We start from the raw sequence: 23,527 nt of genomic DNA on the forward strand, positions 1-23,527 counted from the left end.
TTATGTTTTTTTAAAAAAAATATTTTTGTTATAGCAGCAGGAGCAGACTGAGACATTTGGTTTCCATGCTAGAAGAAAGAGCTCTTTGTGTTCCTTAATGTCATTTACATTTAAGAGGATTCTCTTTAACTACTTCTGAATAGGGAAAGAGACACAACCTTCTTTTGTCCAAGGCTCTTGAAACAGCGTGGCCTAAAGCATACGCTGACGCGAGTTATCTGGTATGTTCCTCTACAGGCTGTAGCCCTTATCTTGATTCTTGTCTCTTCTGACTTTCTCAAGTACTGTTTCAGCTGCGTGTTCCAGCATTAAATCCTTGTCTTGACTCTGATCTGTACATTTTCATCCCCTGACTACAAACTGCTATAACTTAGTCTTGAATGTACTTAGAAAAGACCATGGAAAACCTTGCTTCCAAGATTGGTAAGTAGACGAACATTCAAAAGGTAGGACCTAATAGAATATCTTCAGGTTGTTGAGGGTATGTCTTTGAAGGAAATTCCAACTCCCTTGCCCCACCTCCTCCATCTTGCTTTATGGGCATGAGGGGAGCCATTGCTCTGCCCTACCCCCCACCATGATAGCTTCCTAACGTATGATGGGCTGGGATCTCCAATTGCTGTAACGATGAAAGTTGACTAACACATGGACTCTTCTACCTTGTGAAGTCATCAATCACCTCTCTCATCTGAGCAGTGAATTTGTGGACCGTCTTGGGATGCAGATGACTTGGGCTAACCAGGTCACCGGGGGCCTTCATACTTTGTATGCTTGATCTTCTCCCCCATCAAAGTCTCCCAAGCCCTTTGACCTACTCCATTTAATCTTCTAGGCAAAACATATAAACAGGCACTCTCTCCATTTCACTCAGTAGTTTATACATTGCAACCCTAAATATTTCATGATGTGTCCAATAGGCCAGGTTTTTTAAAAAGTAATTGTGAGGAAACTGAGAATATGCCAGCGAAAAGTGTCCTACATGCTTAGTCATCCAAGGGAGGCAGCCCAGTCAGGCTGTACAATCTTGGGAATGTGTGCAAGAAACAAGACCGTGTGGAATGAAGGCAGCACCAAGGGCATCTCCCCAGACATTCGGGAACTTTCCAGAGGACATTTACTCAGTGACTATCACCAAGGCTAATGACTCCTTTTCAAGCAGGCTGATAAGGAAACTTTATTTCTACCTGTGTCTCTTGAATACAGTTACTGTCTTGTGCGTCCTGGCACATCCTTGCCTCTGTTCTCATCCATCTTCTTTCTCGTCGTGACCACATCCTCAGCTTCCATGAGAAAAAAACTGAATGGGCAAGCAAACACATTTCTCTATGTAGTCTCGGAGTTCCTTTTTCAAGTTTTCAACTTAAAAAAAAAAATCTGGGCAGCTCTGAAGACGTAGTCCAGGCTGTCCTCAGACTCATGGTCCCCTTGTCTCGGCCTCAGGAGCAATTGGATTACAAGTACACACCCTCTTATTCAACTTGTCATCAATACCCTGTTCTGTGTTTTAGGCACCCAATAGAGAGTAGAGAGAGACGCAGATAAAATCCTCAGTAGAATGTGTATTCTTTGGGTGAAGCAAATAAGATAAAAGTATACAGTAACTTGGGGAGAGTTATTAAAGATAAAATAAGGGATATAATGGGGCAAGGAAGTCACCAGAGGAGGTGGCATCTGTGTCAAAGCCAATACAAAGAGAGTGGTGTAACTCTGAGGGTGTCTACAGAATATCCCAGGCGAGGGAGACCAAAAAAAAAAAAACCCTATACAGGCCTTGAGAGATATGAAGGATGGGAAGACCAGCAGCAGATGAGGCCAGAGACATCAGGATGGGGGAGCAGATCAAGGGCTGACTTTGGGGCACAGTCATGGCTTGGCGTTTTCTTCTGAGTAGGAAACAGAGGTTGTGTTCTAAGGAATGTCATCTTGGTTCAGACACTTCCAGCTGCCTTGCTAGCGGAGAAGGAAGCGGTGGAAGGCCAGAGGCTGGGGCTGGGTGGAAGGTTCTTGCAGTAGTCTGGGTGAGAGGTGCTGGAGACTGGGGACAGGGAAGAGACAGGGGAAGATGAAAAAGAATGACATTCTGAATGCAGCTTGAAGGGAGAACGGAAAGGAATTTCTGGAAAACGAGTAGGTAGTAATAGAAAGGAAGGAGTTTGGGAAACTCTGAGCAATTGTGACCCCTATGGGTACCCCAACAAATCTCAAATCTTGAAGTTTATGCTACCAGTCTTAGGAATGTAGAAAGTATTTCAAGATAACGATGCCATTAATAATGTGAAAGCCTTTGCCCAAATTATTCAGGCTTACTTTATTTATATTTTTTTTTCTGAGTATAACTTTCTTTATATATGTTTCTACTGGGGATGAGAAATGTCTTGTAACTTTCCTTATGTATGTTTCTTCTGGGGATAAAAAATGTCGTGTACCTAAACCATGACAAAATTGGTTGTTTTGAGTTTAAGACAAAAGATGCTATTGTCGTGGGCCAGGATCTTTATTGGAGCTCTAGGGCAGGGCTAAGAGGGAAGACTTGACTAAGGATTTATCCTGAAGGTAGAGTCTAGGGATTGTCAGGCTGGCCAGATGGAGAGAGAGAAAGAGATAGAGGGGAAACACTGAGACCGGGTCTGACTCAGCTACTATGACCAAGTATCAGGGACAAGCTAGCTTGTGAACCAGGGTTCTGGATGCCGGGAGTTTGCGGTCGTGATGCCTGCATGGTCGAGTCTCTTCCAAGTTGCAGACGGCCAGTTTCTTCCAACATTCCCACATGACAGTGTCAATGCAAAAAGCTCAGCTTCTGCCTCAAAGGGAATAAAAAGGCGGATTCTGTTACCAAATATGAGTGACCATGGTCTGAGAACACATCCTCAGGTTGCCTCAAATCCTAGGTTCTAACATGGTAAGAGTTTCATGAAACAGTTACCGTACCAGAACAAAGGAAGCTATATAAAGGGCACTTTTAAAACACATAGCTGGACACATTTTATAGACAGATTACAGGAAACAGGAGATCTCGACTATAGGACTCAGATGCTATCTGGTGACATCCTTAGCTTTTATGTTGGTGAAAGCTAGGGGTCTGTACATTCCAAAAGGACTTACCTAACCGTTATGAGATACGTTACATACAGGAGTGGGCAATAAATGGCTACTCAGGTTTAAAGTAGCCCACGATTATTTGGATTTAAATCTGCAACATTTAAACTCTCCATTGAAATTTTCGTCAGTCAATAAGACTTGTAGGATAGTTAATGGAGGTGTTCTTCTATCTCCAGCACTGGAGCAATAACAACAATAGTAATACTAGCAGTTAGCAATAGAAAGAGACTGAGCAAGCCCTTGGGCTGCTTATAAAAGTTCTGTCACTTATGAAGGCCCTACTGTCACATCCCAGTGATTCCCAAACTCCCCACACCATCACACAGAAGGCTATACTCCACCTAAATTTTAAGAAGATGCCTTCAAGACACATCCAGAAGAAAGGGGAAAAATAGGTGTTCCAGTATGTTTGTGCCAAAAAATAGGTTCTTAGTGTTAACAGGGACGCAGACCATTAGATGACGTCTCCCTTTTGTGGGTGGGCTCGTTCAACAATTACCTATCAATGCCTTACTCATGCCGGAGACTCATCAGTGAAAAGGTGGGCAGAAATCCCAGATCCCAAGGGGCTTGTGTTCTCGGGAGCAGTGTGTGTGTGTGTGTGTGTGTGTGTGTGTGTGTGTGTGAGAGAGAGAGAGAGAGAGAGAGAGAGAGAGAGAGAGAGAGAGTTGTGTTCATATAATAGTAATAAGGAGGTGTGTGTTCAGATGATGATGGTCCTAAGAAGGTGTGTGTGTGTGTGTGTGTGTGTGTGTGTGTGTATGTGTGTGTTCAGGTGATAATGGTACTAAGGAGGCAGACAATTACCAGGGGACCCATGGGTAGTAGTTCTTAGAATTTAACAAGCATATGAGGTTCATCACTGGGCTTATTTCTTTGTAAGAGCCCAACACACCCATTTAAATATAATGAAATAGAGTAGCGATTACATGCCTAGTGCTCCCAGAGTCTTTGGAAGAGTTAGAGCAAGTGCTCCTCACAGGGATAACAAGCATTTTAGTTTGTGTGGGAAAGTGGTCCTCAGACAGGACCACTTTCAGCCGGAGTGGTAAAACGGTCCTCAGACAGTTGCCACCGCAAGTCACCGGGTTTCGACGTCTGCTCAGGATCACCTCTATTTAACCTGCTCAGGTTGTCCTCATTAGGGCTTTTGCTTAGAACATCATCACAGCGATCATATACTGTATTTTTAGCATCTTATATAAACTTCCTTACAAATGCCTGTTACATAACAGGGCCCCCTCCCCCCAGGCTTTTCTCCAGCCTCTCCCAGATTTGTGGTGGGGGCAAGCAGCCGTGTTGGGGTTAGGGGATCCCTGGCCAGTGGCTGCATAACGCTCATGTCCCCAAGGCTCATCCCACCTGCTCTGAGCAGAGCTGAGTGTGCAGTAATAACATACAGCTCGCAAAATACGGTCCCCTCCCTTCCAGCCATTCCCTTCTGTTCCGTTCGCATCAGGTGTCATGCTGCTGTGTTCCTGAGCTTGGGAAACTCTGTTCCCCCTGCCATTGCTTTCACATGCCTCTCCAGCAAGGCTCCAGGGGTGGAAGACAACTCAGAGTCACTTTTAGTTTGTCCTCTGTGCAGATGGCACATGGGAGCCAGGGAAGCTAGTCAGCACTAAGGGGTCTGGATTCCCTTCCCTAGAGGACTTTGGGCAAGACAGAGGTCTCTCGGTTCTGCTTACATATATATAATGAATGAGACTTAGAAGAAGTTGGGTTTTGGATAGGTGTTTCACCTATAGAAACACTATGGGATATGGGCTGATTATATGAAACTTTGTGGTTGAGTTTTCGGTGAATTAGCTAGATTCTAACTGCTAGAATGTCATTAACCTGAACCAGGAGATGGACTCTGTGTGTGAGTGTGTGTGTGTGTGTATGAATGTATGTATGTGTGTAGTTAGTGTAGGTATGTATATATGATGAATGTATATATGTGTAAAATTGAACCCAGGACTGTCTTAGTATATATTTTTCCTCTGTGTTATACCACCCCCAACCCATGCTTTTTTAAGTTTAAAATCGACTGTCTTCCTTTTTAATGACAATGTGAAAAACAAATGGTAAATTCATTGACTGTGCAAACAGGAGGTTCAAATGCCCTTCTGCTGAATTGTGTGCAAGAAAACCATTGTGTCGATGTTATTCTTAACATTCTAACTATATCAGGAAAAGTCTTGGGGTGCGGCAGTGGGCAGGAGGGATAAGTATGGAATGATGGTGATAAGCATTTTCCAAATTAGGAAACAGATACGCTTTTCTTCTGACTCTCTTACATAACTGGTCTATTTTAGAAGACAACACTAAAAAAAAAAAAACCTGAAATGAAATACAAATCTTCTGACTTTACTACTTCGTTAGCAAAGAATGAGAAAAGTCAGTAATGCTCAAGGGAAGAAAGGAACGAGCTCTCGAAGCCATCAGACGCCTCCTGCCCAGACGCTGGCTTGCAGGGCTCCCCCTTTCTCACCACAGCCTGCTGGATGAGTCAGAGACCAAAGGCTAGGTTTTAGAAAATGAATGAAGCCACTAATGTCTCTCTCCTTTGAGCTAAAGAGGCAGTTGCATCGAGGGGCATACCCTTTTGGGTGGTACAGAAAGACAGAGGAATGACCTATTGCAAAGCCAGTGGTTCCTGTGTTCAGGCTTCCTGATTCCCCGGGAAGCTGTGCCGCATACAAAGGCCACAGTGGAAGCACAGCCTCTTACATAAATAAGTTACATAAATGAGAGAGAACAGGTTATGTAAATGTATAAACCAGCAAACATGAATTATAACCATTCACAAATGCCACGGAGAACAGGATGTGGTTCCTCCTACCGTCCCCTCCCCCCAACCTTATCTTAATTGTGCCCCTTCATTCCATGCCAGCATCAGGTGTATCTGTCACATTCGTTAGGGGACGAAGCTCCAAAGGACAGAGGGATTCTTCATCTTATTTTCTGAAGCACCCATTTTCCTTTTGAGAGAAATCTCATGACAAACCTGATTTAAACTGTATCTGGAAAGAAATACGGGTTTATCAATTTATTGTACTTTGTCTAATCATGAATGCACTTAACGAGATGTTTGCTAGGGCACATTTTGAAAACTACCGGAGACAAGAATGAAGCCTAAAAGTGAATTGTGTGTGCATGTGGTGTGTGTGTGTGTGTGTGTGTGTGTGTGTGTGTGTGTGTTTGCTATACTTGTTAGATTTTTAACTCTTAAGTGAATATCTAGGCATCTAACTAAAGTCATTGTTCTGCCTGGGCTGTGGTTCCATCCTTGGGGGCTTGCTTAGCAAGCAGAAGGTCCTGAGCTCCATCCCAGAGCTACACAAATAAGGTAAACACAATTGCTCTGCCTGTTGTAACTTAGATTTAAGGTTCTGTTCATGAATGATTCCCCTGTGCTCCCCACCACAGATGAAGAGGACAAGCTCCTTGCCTGCCTGCAGTCTCCTTCTGAGCAATAGGAACATCTTTGCATTAGGGAGAGCGCAGAAGCCTGAGACGTTCTTAACCCTTCCTTCCCTGCCTCTTTCTTTCTGTCCCTGCTATCATTTCTGAAGACAGAGTTTGTTTATTGTGGAGTAGGAAGACACTCAGGAACCTTCATTACCTGTTCTGTGTAAACCAGCGGCTGTCATTAACTGTTAGCTAATTTCAGGCAGCATGATCACCGGCTGGCTTTATTTTGAAAATCGCAAGTAAAAATTTTCAAAGGAAGGCAACAGTTTATGAAACATCGTGTATGATACTAGCACAGTGAGAAGATCTTAAAATCTCCTTATAAAACTGACCGCGTGGGATTTTTGTACAAATGTTTCTCTTCCTGTTACCAAGTATCTGAAAGAGAACCAAAAGCCTCAAATCCCTTCCTACATTAACAATCCAGTACCCTGTAATCAAATCTATAAATATTTCCATTGAGAGTATTAAACTCGCCGCTGTCACATTTAAAGGAACTAACCCAGCATATAGGAGCCAAACCATCTTCTGTCGACAAAGCTGCAGACTGCTTGCATTGTAGTAACCTGGTCTCGGCCATTGGGAAAGTATCCCCCCCCCACCCCGTTTTCTCATTAGAAAGAACTTTAAGCCACTGTGAATTAGTGTGTGTATGTAGGATTTGGAACGCACCTGAGGAACTTGGGGACTTTGACTCTCTAAATGCATCTGTTGGTCTGTCTTACAGTTTAATGGGTTTGGGTGTATTGCACTTTTTAAATTTAAAGGTCGTACACCAAAGACTGGTCTTCATTTAGGATAATTCACTTCTGTTGTTCGTATTCTTAAAGAACTTTCATCACAAGTCAGCACTAACCTAGCACCAGGAGAAACTCTGCATGTTGGGAGGCATGAAGCGGCCTCAGGACGTGGAGCGTGTGTGTGTGTGTGTGTGTGTGTGTGTGTGTGTGTGTGTGTGTGTGTGTGTGTCTTAAGTTGGCCGATTTCAGATTTGAGTCTCAAAGTCATCACACCGTGCATTTGTTGTCCCTCTGCTTGTTCTTGCCACCTTTAACCCCGGGCATCCAGAGTCACCTAAGGCTTCCTACTACCGCCAGGAGGGGCCGAGGTCCCTACTCAGGTGCAGCAGGTTCGTGTCCACAGTACTGCGGGTGCGCAGACGCCCACCTTATAGGCCTGGGGACTGGCCCGGACTACAGGAGGTGTCAACCGGGCAGGCCGCCCGGCAAACTACGGGCTTTGTTCAGTCACGAGCCAAGCCCTCCTTGTCAGAGAAGCCAATTAGATCCCCGCTGGGGATCATCTGATCTCTCGTCCCACTCCAGGAGGGGCTCAGAAAGGGCGGGACCGGTGGGCCCGCTCCCAGGAGGGAACTGGGCAGCCAGCCTCGCATCGGGAGACCGGGCTCTGCAGCCAAGGCCCGCCCCGCTCGGCCTAGCCAGGCCCCGCCCCGAATGCCCAAACCCCGCCCCCCGGGGGCTCCCCGGGCGCGCGCCGCCCCGCCATGTCCGCGCGCCACGCCCCCCCTGCTCGCCGGCCGCGTGCGGAGCCGCGCGCCCCGGAGGTTCCCGGACCGTGGCGGCGGGCGGCGGTGGCGGAGCAGCCCTGCGCGGGCCATGTCTTCTCCGGCCGTGGCGAGGGCGTCCCCGGGCGGGAATCGGGAGGCGGCCGGAGGACCGCGGAGCCGGAACGGGCCGTGGGAAGTGGGCGGCGGCGGCGGCGAGCGGCTGGAGCGCGCGGGCGCGGAGCCGGGACGCTGGGAGCTGCTGCTCCGCCGGGGCGAGCTGTTGGCGCTGGGCGGCCACCTGAAGGGAGCGCTGGAAGCGTTCGCGGCCGCGCTCCGCCGCGGGGCCCCGGCCAGGCCCGAGCGCCTCGGGTCGCTAGTGGACTGCTTGGTGTTCAGCTACCGGCTCCGCCACGGACTGCGCTGGAGCGCGACTCCCGCGGCGGGCGCGGCCGGGCTGCTCAGCTGCCTGGGCTGCCGGGGCTTCCTGAGCGAGCCGGTGACCGTGCCGTGCGGCCACAGCTACTGCCGCCGTTGCCTGCGAAGGGAACTGCGCGCCCGCTGCCGCCTGTGCCGGGACCGCCTGCCGCCCGCCGCCGCCGCCGAGGGGACCCCGCGGCCGCCGCCCCTGGCCGCCGCCATCGCCGACTTCCGAACCAGCGTCGTGCTCAACCACCTGGCGGAGAAGTGGTTCCCGGGCCAGCGCGAACGCGCGCGGGCGGCCGGCCGCCTTGGGGAGCTACTCCATCAAGGGCGCTACCGAGAGGCCCTGGCCGCCGCCTGCGACGCCCTGCGAGCAGGTGACGCGGGGCTGCGGTGCGGGGCCGGGCGAACGGGGATCGCGGGTGTGGGAGGGGGGCGGCACCCCGGGGTGCTTCGGTCACGGTGGGGATCGCCTGGGAGCCTCAAGTGACGCGGCACGGGGAGGGGCGCGGACGCGAGTTTCTTTCGTGCGCGCGCGCCGAGCGGGGACCCGGGCCGCGGAGCCTGGGCGCGGGGTGGACGGGTGGGTGGGGGCCGCGGGCTTCCAGCTGCGCGATGTCCGGGAACCCCAGCCGGGGTGGGGCAAGCATCTCCCGGACGAGGCGGGGCTCGGGGGGTACCGCGTTTACCTTGGTCTTACACTAAAGTCACTGGGGCAATTGGAAGCCGCGGGAGGGCAGAATTGCATAAGCTGGGTGGGGGGGCGTTGTGTAACGGGTGACGTTCGGTGGGCGTGGCGGGAGCTCGGCGCGGGCACCGGCACCCAGAGGCCCAGCGGAGGCCGGGCCCGGAGTTGGTGGCCGGCTGCCCCCGAGGTGATCAGTCAACTCTTACCTGATAGCGCCTGCACGGTCGCTTGCTCCTGGAACCGCCACCTGCCTATCACAGATCCAGCTTCCATAGACTCTGGGTGTGCTCCCACGTACCCCTGGTGTTGGTGGAGAGGTAGCCTCCCATCAAGAGTTTGCCTAACTCACAGTAGACCTGTGAAGGGAAGCTTTGTCGGTCTTTTGTTTATATTTTCGTCTCCAAGAAGCAGTAGCTTTGTCCTGCTCCTGGTTAACGTTTGTCTTAAGATGGCTTTAGGCTGCGAAAAAGGGTCATGCAAACTTAGTAAAACCAAGAGTTCCTCTTTAGATATTTGAATTCGGTTATTCTCTACCGGACCAGGATGGGGGGGTGGGGGGGGACGTTGCGGAGACTTACCTCCTGGGTATTTTACATCAGGGGACCTTATCTAGAAAAGCGTCCAGAGATAAACATCCAGAGACACCTTTGGGTTGGCACCCCTTGTGGGGGTCGTGTCAGTACAGACTTCTAGTAACCCTACCAAGGATGCTGTTAAACAGTTCCTAGACTCACAGCCTCCTACATGAAAAACTAATCAGGCCTATATATTAACAGTATCACCATTGGTCACCTGCTGTTGGGCATGCTTTGTGTCTGTTGCCGAATAGGAGAAATTACTTATGGGAATAGTCACCAAGAAATCAGTGACACTGGAAGTAGGAACTGATTTAGGTTTTAGGTAAGTTATAAACTTTGTAACAGAAAGTATCATCTTGTGAGTCCTTGAGTCCTGTCCAGCAGGTGACAGTAACTTCAGTCATACCCCTGGAGTTCAGAGCACAAATGGGGCACGGTTTCATTTTCTGCCAGTATCTTCATGAGGAGCAGGCGCTAATAAACTAGCTAAACACAGAACAAAAGAGAGCTTTGGAAGCGACAGTTCTGGTGGAGATGGCTCTAGCCAGCTGGGTGAATAAAGTTGAGTGGGGAAGCTAGCCTCACCTATCCCAACCATCCAGTAACAGGCTGTGCTCTGACCTTAATGAGGAAGCAGAACTAGGGCAGGTGACTTGTCCACAGGCACCTTGGTGTGTAGGTGACTTGTATAAGCAGCACAGACCCTCCACTTTTGTGTGTTGACCTAGGGTTCGCCCGTCTCTATAGTTCATCTAACAGAAATTTTAATGTACATTTCCAGTGAAGGGTTTTTGTTATCTGTATACAGTTGAGAATGAAACTTGAAGCAGTATTTGCCTCTAGCATCTGAGGTAGTTATTTGATCTCATTTAAGTTAATTCAGGTCCTATTATGGGAGAATAGTAAGTACATTTCCTAAGTAGGAACTAACTTAACATCCTGTGCCCAGTATTGATTCTAGGGCTTAGACCATGATGTTATCTTTAATAGAAAAAGCTGTGAATGCCGAACTCTTGTTCCCAAATTTCACAGACTGCATGGAAGATTGCCCACAAGCTATGTAACCACACTTTTGCAGGACTAGAACTCAGGTCTCTTGCCTTTTGCTTTCTTAGCTTATTGGTTTATTAGTTTTTTTTTCTTGTTTGTGGGCTTGTCAAAAATCAGTAATTCTATACCTGTATATGTATCTCAATGCTACTAAGGAGAATAGTAACTTGTATCTTTTGAATTCTTTGTCTGAGATAAAGGGGGAAACAGACAAAATGTATCTTAGTTGGTAGATGGCAAATTTGTAGGTTTCATAATTTATGGGCATTAATAAGAGTAGGCGTATAGCTCAGGGTAGATGCTTGCCTGGCATGCTTCTGTGCATTCCTGGCCTTCAAAACAAACAACCCACCACAGTTTGCTAGCTTCTAGCCTCGCAAATCTGCCCGTACAGTTTGTCAGAGTTGACTTTTTTGAAGTTGGTGAGTTAGCTAGGTAAACATTTAAAATGCATTTATAATTGTCCAACTATAGTTATTAATGGTACTGTCAACATTGATAATAAAAAAATCCCTTGCTGTAATTTTTCATGTTTCTTAAAATGACACAAATACTATTAGAAAAAAAAAATCCAGTCTGCAGTTGGCCCACACACTACCAAACTTCTCCCCATCGACAGAAAAAGAAAGCTTGAAAACCCTTGCCAAAATCAGAAGTCCCATTGAGATTACATAAGGTTCTGTTGCATTGAAATATATTTAGATAACATTTAATCCATTGATCTTTTGGTATTAACTCTCAGATGTTTCATAACTTTCTTCTTAGTATTCAGGGAGCTTATGTAAAAGTCTTTCCTGCACTGAATCTTTATACTCAAGTCTTTTGAACTGATCCCACTGTGGCGCGCTGCTGCCTTTTTATACTGGGCTTTTATACTGGCCTCCCCGCCCCCTGTTCTGTGTTCCCCACTCTCCAAATGAAAGTAGCAGAGCAGTGTAATTGACAATTTGAACTGGCTTTTAAAAAGTAGTGTGTGTGTGAGTGTGTGTGCATGCGTACTTTTATTTAGCTTGTTTAAGGAAAGGGGACTCTTTGAGCTTTTTGATGTTTTCATCCATTTACTTTATTGCATGTGCACACATGGATGCCCTGGTGTGCATGTGGAAGCCAGAGGACAACTCGTGGGAATTGCCTCTCTTCTTCCACGCTGAACCTGGATTGGCTGGCAGCAAAGCCTTTACAAGATGAGCTGTCTCACCTGCCCAGACTTTTGTCTTTAGTATTAATTATATAGTTCTCGACTGTCGGTAGCTTTATATGTATAAGTGGGTCCTACAGAGAACCTTCTGAAGGAAGTTGAGGCCTCTAAACCTAGGGATGTTTTATGGCTCGCGACAAGTTCTGCTAGAAGCCGGCCACCTGACAGAGTCCCTGCGCAGCCTCCACATACTGTGTGACCTGGGGGTGTGGCCTGACCTCTCGGTGCTGGTTTCCTTGTCTAAAGCGTGAGCTGCTGTGAGAATTAACTGAGTGGAAACACATGAACAGCTTCAAAAAGTGCTGCATACAGTAAATTCCCAGAAAACCGTAGATAGTTCGACAATGTGAATGCTTTGTTATGGTTGGGTGAACTAGCTGAAACTGAAACCCAAGCCTTGTGGTTTCAAGCTCAGCTCCAGTTTTTATATACATTATTACCAAGGAAAGGTTAGATCCTGATTGTAGATTGTATGTGTCGGTCAGTAGCAGCTGCGCTATCAGTTGTGGGGGGGGAATACTACAAAGTTTCAGTTATAAAAAGACTGGTGAAATCAAATACATTCTGAACATGTTTAAAGAGAGTGTAAAGGGTTTTTGCAGTCTTTCATAATTCAGCCAGTTTCAAATGATTGCTCTTTAATTTACTCTAAATGTATTTATTTCCTCGTCGCACAAAGAACTTATCACGGTCAGATATGTGCATCTTATAACTCACAGAATATCTTCATTTCCATCATCTTAGCTGAAGCCCACGAAATCCATGCCAGTGGGAAGGCAAGCATCTAGCTAACGGGCTGGGGAGCCAAAGCCCGAGTTTCAGATGACTTCTAGTTAAGTAAGAACTGAACAAAAAGCAGGTGACTTGCCTCGGAAAATGGCATATAAGGAATAGTAGCTCTTCATACTGTTCATTCAACAAGTATTGACTAGGTGTCATTGGTGTTTCAGGAACATTCTATAGGTTCTATAAATAACAGTACAGAACAAAATAAAGCCTCTGTCATTACAGAGTTTGTATCATTGATTTCTTTCATTGTAGCAAAATGATATTATTCAAAATATCCAAAAGATCGAACTTATTAATTATTGAATTCTAATGAACCGATACTCCAGTAGCTTAGTTAATGGGGGGCTTGAAAGGTATTTACAGTGGAGTGTCACTAGAAAACCTGATTATAATAGCAGTCTTTCTGTTGTAGAAGATGAAAAAAAACTGTCCTATAAATACCTCTGGAGTGTCCTGTTTTAAATAGTGCCTTCCATATTTTACCTGCCTTTCATTCATAAAAAAAAGCAGAGTATACCAAAACATAGTTGCCTTAGATTAATAGTCATTTGTACAGTAACTTTTTGTTTATCCAAAATTGTTTTTATTTCATTTAAAATAGTATTTTTTAGAGATTGATTATTTTTAAAATTGTTTCTGTGCATAAGTGCGTGCACACAAATGCATGTATTTATTATACGCACCAGTGTGTACCAGTGCCTTCAGAAGAGATGTCAGGTGTTCTAGAACTGGATCTACAGAAAATTATGAGCTGCCCGGTATGGGTGCTGGGACTTGAACCTGGATCCTCTGCAAAAGCAGCAAGTGCGCTTCTTAACTGCTGAACCATCTCTCCATCCTTCTCAAGTACCGTTTCACATGACATTGTATAATATATCCCATTTCTTTTATTGTGAGGTATTTTTCAGAATTGGAATCGAATTGTCACAGAAGATTAATTCCCTCAGAGCACTAGAATATGCAAGCTAGCAGCATTCTTTAACTCACCTTTCCCCGACTCACACAGGACCGCTGCAGGTCCAATCTACATTACTGATCCCCTGGAGACTTTTCTCATCTAGTCCAGGATTTACATGGGTAAATGACAATGTGGAACATCCTTTTCTAAAACATGCATGGAGAGTTGATCCACTCCTTTTATGACATTCTGAAATTGTTGCAGTGTTGTTACTGCTTGAGCACTTGTGTGCCACACCCTTCTAGGATTTTCTTCCTTTATATGTTATTTTATTCAGATTTTGAGAAGTTTTAAGATTTAGATTTGGGGGGTTTTGTTTTGTTTGAGACAGGCTTTCTTTGTGTAACAGCCCTGGCTATCCTGGAACTCGCATTGTATACTAGACTGGCCTTGGACTCCCAGAGATCCTCCTGCCACGATGCCCTCCAGTATAACTATTTTATAGAGAAGCACTTTCTAGGTGGGGAAACGCAGGGCCCAGGGCCCAAGAGTTAAGCTGCCTGAAGGCAATCTGAACCCACATCTTGGGATCCAAACATCAGCTGGGATCTTTCTCCTTACCTGTTACCTGTGACTACTCAAAAAGTAATAGAAAAGTTTATATTTTTTGTTACTCATTGGCTATTTTGATAGTTTGGTATATAAATAAGAAAGAGGAATATTAAGGCCATCAATGTGGACATGTTGTTCATACATAGAAGGTAGAAACTTAATGGTGGGAGTCCTGTATCACATATGGGTGTGTCTTTAGCCTGTTTCACCATATTTTGTGTACATGCCTAAGTGGAATAGCCTACACAGCTGGGTGATATTTAAATTCTACAGGATCACCATTAGAATGAAGATCTTTTTTTTATTGAAATGTCAAATTTAATGTGGCATGAGATGTCTAGGGTAGGGCATTATCTTCCCATTATATGAATCTTTACCTCAAAATAAATATGATTGCTAAAACTGATTCAGAGTTTTATCTGACTATGCGTTAACACTATGTTCTCCTTAAAAAGTAATTTCAACACTAGTTTAATCCACAGGTGAAAATGTCCAGCTAGGGACTGGCCAGTGGGCCCAACTGTGATTTATTGAAAAACTTCTGAAATCTTAGGACAAAGTAGCATGTTTAGATTTTGAACTGTGTGTTTAATTAGAGTTTTAAAAATCACTGAAGCCTTTTATAGAATATATCCTTTGGAGGCAAATAGTATGATCTATCTAGGGATAGATGTAACCGTAAGTTTTCTGAAAATGCTAATAGACTGCATCACTGCTCAGCATGTTTTCTGGTTACCAGAATGTGCACAACCATTCCGACTTGAATGTTTTCTCTCAAGCACTCCGGAATGATGCATTCCCAAGAGATTTCTTTCTGTATAATAGATAATATACTTAAAATACTTATTCCATAATACAGCTAGTCTGTACAATTCACCCATTCCAAGCCATCTGAAATTGTTAAGAATTGTGGCTCTTTCTATTATGTAAATCCTTCTTTCTTCATAAAACCCGCAGATGGGGCTGGGAAAATGAATCGATATGTACACTGCTTGCCGCACAAGGATGGAGGCCTGAGTTTTGTGCCCGGCACCCGTGGAGAAAGCTGAGCAGATTAGTTTATACCTGTAGTCCCAAGGCCAGGGAGGAAAAGGAGACTCCTTAGTTCTTGCTGACTAGCCAATCTAGCTGATTTGGTGAGCTCCAGGTTCAGTGAGAGATTGGTTCAGACATATGAATGGGTGGGTGAGTGGGTAGGGGGTAGATGATTGGGTGGATGGTTGGTGGGTGGGTGGGTGGATGGATGGATGAATGGGTGGATGGTTGGTGGGTGGGTGGGTGGATGGTTGGGTGGATAGATGAATGGATAGGTGGATGGATGGATGGGTAGATGGGTGGATGGACATATTTCAGTATTGAGAGGTTATCAGTGTAATTAAACTGGAACCACAGTTCTCATTTCTGTATGAAACTAGATGTGGGTTTTAAAATTTGTATAAAGAAACATGGCAATTTGTAAAGCTACTCTTTATAGATTTTCAAAAATAATTCAGACCAATTTAGTCACAGAGCCTGAAATGGCCGTTTAACAATGTTGCTGGTTTTTGACACACACCCTGAGGTGGCAGACACTCTGTCTCTACTAGTCTCTATATGGTTTCCGTCATTGTGACTCCTATCTTCATGGAAGAGACCATCTCTGCCTCCATATAGACTCATGCTTAGTGTAATACATGATCGGGTCACAGCTGACTTGCCTGTCTCCTAGGAAGGATGAGAAGTCTCCCTGGCCATGCTGTGACGGTGGTGTAACTGGCCGTGCTGTGACGGAGGTGTACCTGGTCATAGTGTGACAGTGGTGTACCTGGCCGTGCTGTGACGGAGGTGTACCTGGCCGTGCTGTGACGGTGGTGTAACTGGCCGTGCTGTGATGGTGGTGTACCTGGCCGTGCTGTGACGGTGGTATAACTGGCCGTGCTGTGACGGTGGTGTACCTGGCCGTGCTGTGACAGAGGTGTACCTGGCCGTGCTGTGACGGTGGTGTACCTGGCCATGCTGTGATGGTGGTGTATCTGGCAGTGCTGTGATGGAGGTATATTTGGCACCATGGGGAATTTGAGGACTGATTAACCTGAAAACAATGTGACTGAGCTGATGGTGAGAATCCTGGCCGGTGCACGTGTGGATTTTCAAATTCCTACCATGTGACTGCTTAGAACCCTTCATCTGTTTCCAGGAGGAGAGAATAGCTGAGTTAAAGGTGATGATGGAGGCATGTGAGTGCTGCTGGGACAGCTGAAAGAGGAACTTGTCTGTCACTAGGTCACTAGTTTCCTGGCTTCCCAGAGTACCACCTGCCCCCACTGCCGCCTCTACCCCACCTTGCTCTTCTTTCTTGGGATGAAGCTTGCAGCCAGTGCACCTTAGTTTTGTTTTGATGGTTATTTAGAGGTGATGGGAAGTGAAGTGATTGTGTGTGTGTGTGTGTGTGTGTGTGTGTTGAGGTAGTTTCTGTATCATGTAGGCTAACCTTGAACTCATTTAGTACAGGCTGACCTCAAGTTCCCCATTTTGCCTCAACCTCCCAACATGCTGAAGTCAATAACACGCACTGCCCTCCTAGCTTAATTCCTAGTTTTCTTTATTTTTCAATTTCTCAGTCTGCATTTTAGAACTTTTGCACTATGGCAAAAAATGGCAAAAAAAATCTTTAAGATGAATTAAAGAAACAACTGTAAGATTCCTGCTAATGTTGTGGGTCCCCAAAGAGAGACACAACAATGGGGAACCATGGCTAGAGAAATCCTTCAGCCCATGTTGTGCGTGGGCAGCTCGCCTAGTTTCTTTAGCTGTGCAGCAGAGTTTAGCTGTCTGATGACGACAGTACCAAGTGCAAGAGGAAGTGAGAACTCGACTGAGGAGTTCAAATGGGTCAGGTCTTAGTGTTTCCCGTAGGTCACAAAGCACTGTCGGGCTGGTTCTCAGGACACAGAGTAAAAGTGATAGAGAGAGCACTTATCTCCAAATGGAACTGCTTTCAAATGCTGGGCATGTACAGTGGAGGACCGCAAGCAGTGTAGCACGCCACGTCTTCCACGCGTCAGTCCTGTGCTAATTTCTCTTTACTAACAGCATAGAGGTAAATGGCAAGAACGCTGGGTTGAGAGTCTTGAGTCTGTCATTCCCAGCCTGGGCAAGCGACATTACAACTAGGGTCTCATGCGTGCTGGGCGCGTCCTACAGCACCAAGGTTTGCCTCCAGCCCTCTTCACTTTTTATTTTGACAGACCTCACTAAGTTACCTAGGCAGGCCTTGAATTTGAGATCGTCTTGGTTCTGTTTCCCTAGTAGCCGATAATACAGACCTGAGCCCCCAGGTCCAGTCTCATAAAAATGCATTTCAGTGGAGGCGCGATGTCTCACTGGGTGCAATGCAGGCGTGAGGGCTTGAGTTGGAATCTCTAGTGGAAGACTCAGGTAAAGCTGGATGCAGCACCATGTGTCTGTAATCCTAGCGTTTCTATAGTGGGATAAGAGGCAAAAACGAAAACCTTAGGAAGCTGAGTGGCCAGGCAGCCTGGCACCTACAACAAGGAACAAGAGGAACCCTCTCTGTAGGAAGAAGCTGAGAACTTGATGTTTGCGCTTGTCCTCTGACCTTCACATAGGTGCTGTAACATGTATACACCTGTTCTAATGCACACAATTGTATTTTTAAGTTTTAAAAGCTCAGTCACAGGTAATGAAGTAAAGGATATTTGTCATTTGCCCCAGATGACAGCGAGTAGGGGCCAGTCCTAATGGTATTCTGTACCAAGGCAGACTCCAGTGGGAAGCACCCTGGGAGGAGGTTGGAGCTGAGTCATGTTGGATGGAAAAGTCATCTGAAGAAGAGGCTCCGTAAGGGATAGAATGACAAGGAAGGAAGGCTGAGCAAAGGGAGGAGTCAGGACAGAGAGTGTCATCCCCAGAGCAGTCCTCTCTATTGGAAATTGAAATGGGGGAGGGGCGAAGAAGAAAGGCCGCAAGAGGCAGAGCCACAACACCTCTGTCTAGTGGATGGTGAGGACAGGGTGAACCTAGTGGCAGGAGAGAGCTGGCTTTTGTAATAGCACTGAAGAGAGTCTAGAAGCCTAACTTAGGTCTACAGGCAGAATTGGAAAAGAGAAGAGAGTTGGCAACGCTGAGGATAGCTTTGATTTGGCAAGTCGGCGGTATCACCAGTATCACTTTGGTTTTTCGAGACAGGGTTTCTCTGTAGCTTTGGTGCCTGTTCTGGAACTAGCTCTTGTAGTTCCAGGCTGGCCTCGAACTCACAAAGATCCGCCCGCCTCTGCCTCCCGAGTGCTGGGATTAAAGGCGTGTGCCACCACCGCCCGGCTGTGAGAGAACTTTTTGATGGCGAGCAAGCTCATTTGAGGACAAATGAGCAGGACAAAAAAGCAGGTGGACAGAAATACAATTGTGAAGTTAGACTGGGGGCACAGACCCTAGAGGTAGATAACGGCAAAGACTAGATCCGTGCCTGGTCCTGGTGACAGGAAGCAGCTAGGTTATGTCAGAGTTCAGGACCACCGCAGTGTTTTATTTATTTATTTTTGGCCAGGTCTCACTATGTAGCCCTAGAATTTCACAGGTAGACCAGGCTAGCCTCTAATTCAGGGTTCCAGACTCCCAGATGTTGAGGCAACAGGTGTGCGACACCGTGCCAGGCTGTAAGAGCCACAGCAGTTGCCCTCAGTATGGTTAGTCTGAACCATGCCATCCCAATGCCTCACTGTTGAACAGAGTGTATACATAGCGTCCCAGGCGTGTGCTCGGGGCCGTGGGCCCTGCAGTCGTGGACTAAGGTGCTTCTGTGATGTCACAGGTGATAAAGCCCTTTGTTTACACGGGTGTGCTCAAGTGCAGAGAGCGGGTGGATCATCATGGCTTTCAGACTCGGGTTGATGGCACAGCGGTGCAGATTGCTATTTTCGGTTGGCTTTCTTGAAAGTTTATCTGGAGAGTGAACATTCTGTGTGTTTGAGTATCCAAAGGGCCTGAAGTGGTGTGCTTGGCTCCCTTGTAGAATTGAGTATGGGACGTGAGCAAGTGGGGTGGGCCCGCTCTCTTCAGAAGTGATGGAAGTGTAAACTCACTGGCCACGCTGCTCGAGTCATTTAATTATTCCGTTAACATTTGACCTACAGGGAGCTGGGCAGTGTTTTAAATTCTGCGCTCCTCTCTTAGAGTAAACCTCCTCTCTTATTCAAAGTACACCTGCTTCTTAGGGCTGGGTTTGGGGGCTTAAGCAACTGAGTGTTTGTAGGGGAGATATGGTTCCTTTTCCACTTTTGTCAGAGTGAGGACAGCTTCTGCTCTTGTTTTATAATGGCGTTTGTTTATGTGGTAACTAGGAGGGCCTGGCACTGGGTGGCTTCATGGTGGTGGCAAACTAGGGCTGACCGCACTATACACGACACCAACCAGAACCATGTCTGACTAGAAACAGGCTAGCTTATACCCCTCTAGCCCCACTCTCGTGTTCCAATAGTATCTACCATCTGGACCCCATGTGCAAAACCCTTGCCAGCTTCCCCAAACTGCCAGCAGCTGGAAACCAAGTGCTCATGGGAGCAGGAGGAAGCCTCTTCACATTCCAGTCCTAGCAGGTGGATGGAAAGATCTGAGTGTGTACCATGTGCCTAGCATGTGATAACTTGCTGTAAACATGTGTAAGTAGAAGAAGCCCACCAAGGGGTCCAAAGATGGAGTAGGCTGTGCATCCGCTGTAAACTCCTCTAGGTGGGTCTCTGCCCGCTGAGGCAGCTTTAAACCCCTGAGCTATGATGAAAATCCCTCTTCCTGGATGCTGAGACTTTGCTACTCGCTCCCGGGCGGTGATGGCCACACAGTCAGTGCTGCTGGTCTGCTTCCTCTTTAGGCTGTAAGGTGCCCAGGGGCAGGTGGAGTGTAACAGAGCTTGGGCGCTCACAGATTCAAACGGTGCTAGGACCTCTCTAGTTCTTGGTTGGTTCATCACTGGGCTTCTTAAATTTCTGCACAGTTTTGTTCAGAAATCTGTTTTAAGTTATTGCTCTAAGAGGAAACATGGAATTTTTGTCATGTCTTTTTCAAAGTACTTTTTCTCAGGTCTTTCAGAATTGCATGCCCCGAGTTTGGGTCATAGTCACCCCCGCTCCCAACTCCTCCCAGATCCCCTTCTCTCCCTCTTTTGAGTCCCTTTTTCTTCTTCCACCCACCAAATGCCATTGTATGGCGCATGGAGTCATGGATGTGTGACCTTACACTGGAACATGGTTGGCTTACCATTAGCAGCAGTGTTAAAATGGGTTCTTGTCTGCCAGCAGCCAGCAGTTGCCAAACTCATCCTCTGCTGGGGCGGGACTTCCTGGCCACCTCCTCTCTCCGTGCTGGCTTGGCTCAGGCTTGAGGATATATGGGGCTTGTGCGTGCTGTCACCACCATTGTGAGCTCATATGCACAGCTACCATGTCTTTTCATTTAGGAAGTATTTCTCATGAAATATTAAATCAAAGTTTTTCACTGATGTAGAATTGAGGGAACAATATCAATGCAGTTCTCAAGCCTGCTGCAGAAACTTACAAGTGCCTAATTGAGTGGTTCAAGTGGGGGCTGTCTGTAGGAAACATTGACTTAAAACTAGAGTAAACCAGGAGCGGGCTGTTGCGTTTTATTAAATGTAATTTCGGAGGCATTAAGAGACATTGTGTCCTTTTCGCCACAATTTTTTTTTATTTTATTAACCTAAGGTTTTGAAGGCTCAAAATGAATAGGTTTAAAAGAAGATTCAGCTGAACCTCATCAATAATTTATCAAATTTTTGGTTAGATTTCAGCTGACAATGTTTGTCTACCTGCAGTACTTAGTTACAGTAGTAGAAGAGGATAGCTAAGTGGCTGACTTCTAAGGCCATGCGATAAGAGTTTGACTTCTCAGGCACACACATAGAGGACAGTGAAGGTAACGGGGGGGGGGGGGGGGGGGACTTCCAGGAGCTCCGAGACTAGATGTGTGTATTTAGGTACGAGTCCTGCTGTGCCTGGGAATGAAGGATTTGACCGCATCCTAATTCTTTCAGTCCGTTCCCGTTAGGATCGAGACACTTACACCCTCGTAAGACAAACCTTGGTCACTTCCCCATGCTTGTGGAACTTCCTTCTGAAGTGGTTTTGTTTGTTTTTATAAACAGTAATGTACAAATTAAAGTTTCGGGGGTGAAGAATATAGTTCTATTTTAATTGATAAAGTCTCAAAAAAGGCAAGTTTTCTAAACGGGTAAGTCATGACTTAAAAATCTTTAGAGGGTACTGTTTTTGGGAAAAAGTAGATTTCTTTCTTTTTGGTTTCTTGGGACAAGGTTTTCTTATGTAAAAGTCCTGGCTGTCGTGGATTCCCTTTGTATAACAGGCTGGCCTTGAACTCACAGATATCCGCCTGCCTCTGCCTCCCAGGTGCTGGGATTAAAGAACTGTCAGTTAAAAGTAGTCTTCTTACAAGTAGCTTTTTTTTTCACAAAAACATTCTCAGTATTCCTAATTATAGTTCTCGCCACTAAAATAATCTTATGATAAGACTTCTGCTCAACGTTTGACATAAGAAGTGTGTTGCAAGAGTGCTATACTTGGTTTATAAACTTTAATTTGGTAGTTATTGGTTTAGGAATCACTAACTGTTTCCTCTTTTTCTTTTTATTGATTTTTATTGAGCTCTACATATTTCTCTGCTCCCCTCCCTGCCTCTCCCCTCCCCTTCAACCCTCTCCCTAGGTCCCCATGCTCCCAATTTACTCAGGAGATCTTGTCTTTTTCTATTTCCCATGTATGTCTCCTTTAGGGTCTTCATTGTTGTCTAGGTTCTCTGGGATTGTGATTGTGGGCTGGTTTTCTTTGCTTTGTGTTTAAAAAACACTTATGAGTGAGTATATATGATACTTGTCTTTCTGGGTCTGGGTTACCTCACTCAAAATGATTTTCTAGTTTTCTAGCTTTATCCATTTGCCTGCAAAATTCAAGATGTCGTTTTTTTTTTTTCTGCTGTATAGTACCCCATTGTGTAAATGTACCATATTTTCCTTATCCATTCTTCGGTCGAGGGGCATTTAGGTTGTTTCCAGGTTCTAGCTATGACAATCAATGCTGCTATGAACATAGTTGAGCACATGTCCTTGTAGCTTGATTGAGCGTCCTCAGTACCCAAAAGTGGTATTACTGGATCTGGAGGAAGGTTGTTTCCTAATTTTCTGAGGAATCGCCACACTGACATCCAAAGGGGCTGAGCTTGCATTCCGACCAGCAATGCAGAAATATTCCCTTTACCCCACATCCTCTCCATCATAAGTTGTCATCAGTGTTTCTTATCTTGGCCATTCTTATGATAATATTTTGCAGATTAACATGGTAATTTTTCTAAAATAACCGTATCCTTGTGAACTGTTTCTTTCAGAGCCTAGCGACCTGACTCTCAAGATCTACAGAGCAGAGTCCTATGCTGGCCTCCAGGAATTCAAAGCGGCCATCGAGGATCTAAACGCGGTTCTCTTTCAGCTTCCCAACTGGCCCGAGGTAAAGCGACTGTTCACATCTGCATGGGCTTCAAAGCGGCAGCTCTGAGGGACTTCAGTTAGAGCGACGGGTCTTAACACAGTGGGTAGTTAGGCTCAGATGAAATATGTAGTTTGGAGCTAAGTCAGTGATGTGTTTGCCAGACAAGCTTAAAGGCCTGATAAACTCAGAACCCATATGTAAAAACCAGGTGTCCTGGCACAGGTTAATAATCCAAGTGCCAGGGAGGCAGAGACAGGCAGAGCCCTGGGACTCACAAGGGGGCACCTGAAGGGTGCCAGAGGTTGACCTTTGGCCTCTGTGCATACCAGCCTACACAAGACCACATATTCACAAAAGAAAATCATTTTTGGAAAGAAATATATAGCCTCCTAGAAATTTAGGTGAGATAAGCATTTTAAGACAATTTTCTTATCAGAAAAAAAAAATGATTGTTAAAAAAAAACCAAAAAGTTCGAAACCTTTCTTTCTCAAGTAAATTACAAGCGATTCATGACACAGACAAATATTATGCATATTTTTTAATAAAAATTTCAACTTGCTGTATTGTTCGATGGACTCAAGCTTGACTCCCCGAAAGAGTGTGTCATAGAAAGAGCATAGTCCGTGCCGCTAGGAGATGCTGTGAGGTGAGGGTTGCAGTGAGGCGACTGGACAGTGAGTTTATACAAGTTGCCTGTGCCTGGGTGGGTTTTAGA

The 23,527-nt window shown here is 46.0% G+C and overlaps 1 protein-coding gene and 1 long non-coding RNA gene across 3 annotated transcripts in view; one reads left to right on the forward strand and one right to left on the reverse strand.

The window, feature by feature from the left end:
- Window positions 1–2,365: 2,365 nt before the first annotated feature.
- On the reverse strand, window positions 2,366–20,672 carry LOC125414527 (uncharacterized). Its single transcript, XR_007236290.3, has 3 exons — window positions 20,554–20,672; window positions 9,383–9,532; window positions 2,366–2,800 (listed from the first exon to the last, which is right to left on the reverse strand). It is a non-coding gene; the product is annotated as an uncharacterized LOC125414527 (long non-coding RNA).
- Lonrf1 (LON peptidase N-terminal domain and ring finger 1) overlaps window positions 8,123–23,527 on the forward strand; it is a 34,992-nt gene continuing 19,587 nt past the window's right edge. For both annotated transcript variants that reach the window (XM_085680200.2, XM_085680201.2), the window contains exons 1-2: window positions 8,123–8,865; window positions 22,711–22,829. In XM_085680200.2, the coding sequence (XP_085536326.2) occupies window positions 8,178–8,865; window positions 22,711–22,829 (807 nt within the window). In that variant the 5' untranslated portion in view covers window positions 8,123–8,177. The remainder of the gene's footprint in view (window positions 8,866–22,710; window positions 22,830–23,527) is intronic.

Source organism: Myodes glareolus, chromosome 23 (assembly GCF_982192425.1).
Source record: "Myodes glareolus chromosome 23, mMyoGla1.1, whole genome shotgun sequence".
Lineage (NCBI taxonomy): Eukaryota > Metazoa > Chordata > Mammalia > Rodentia > Cricetidae > Myodes > Myodes glareolus.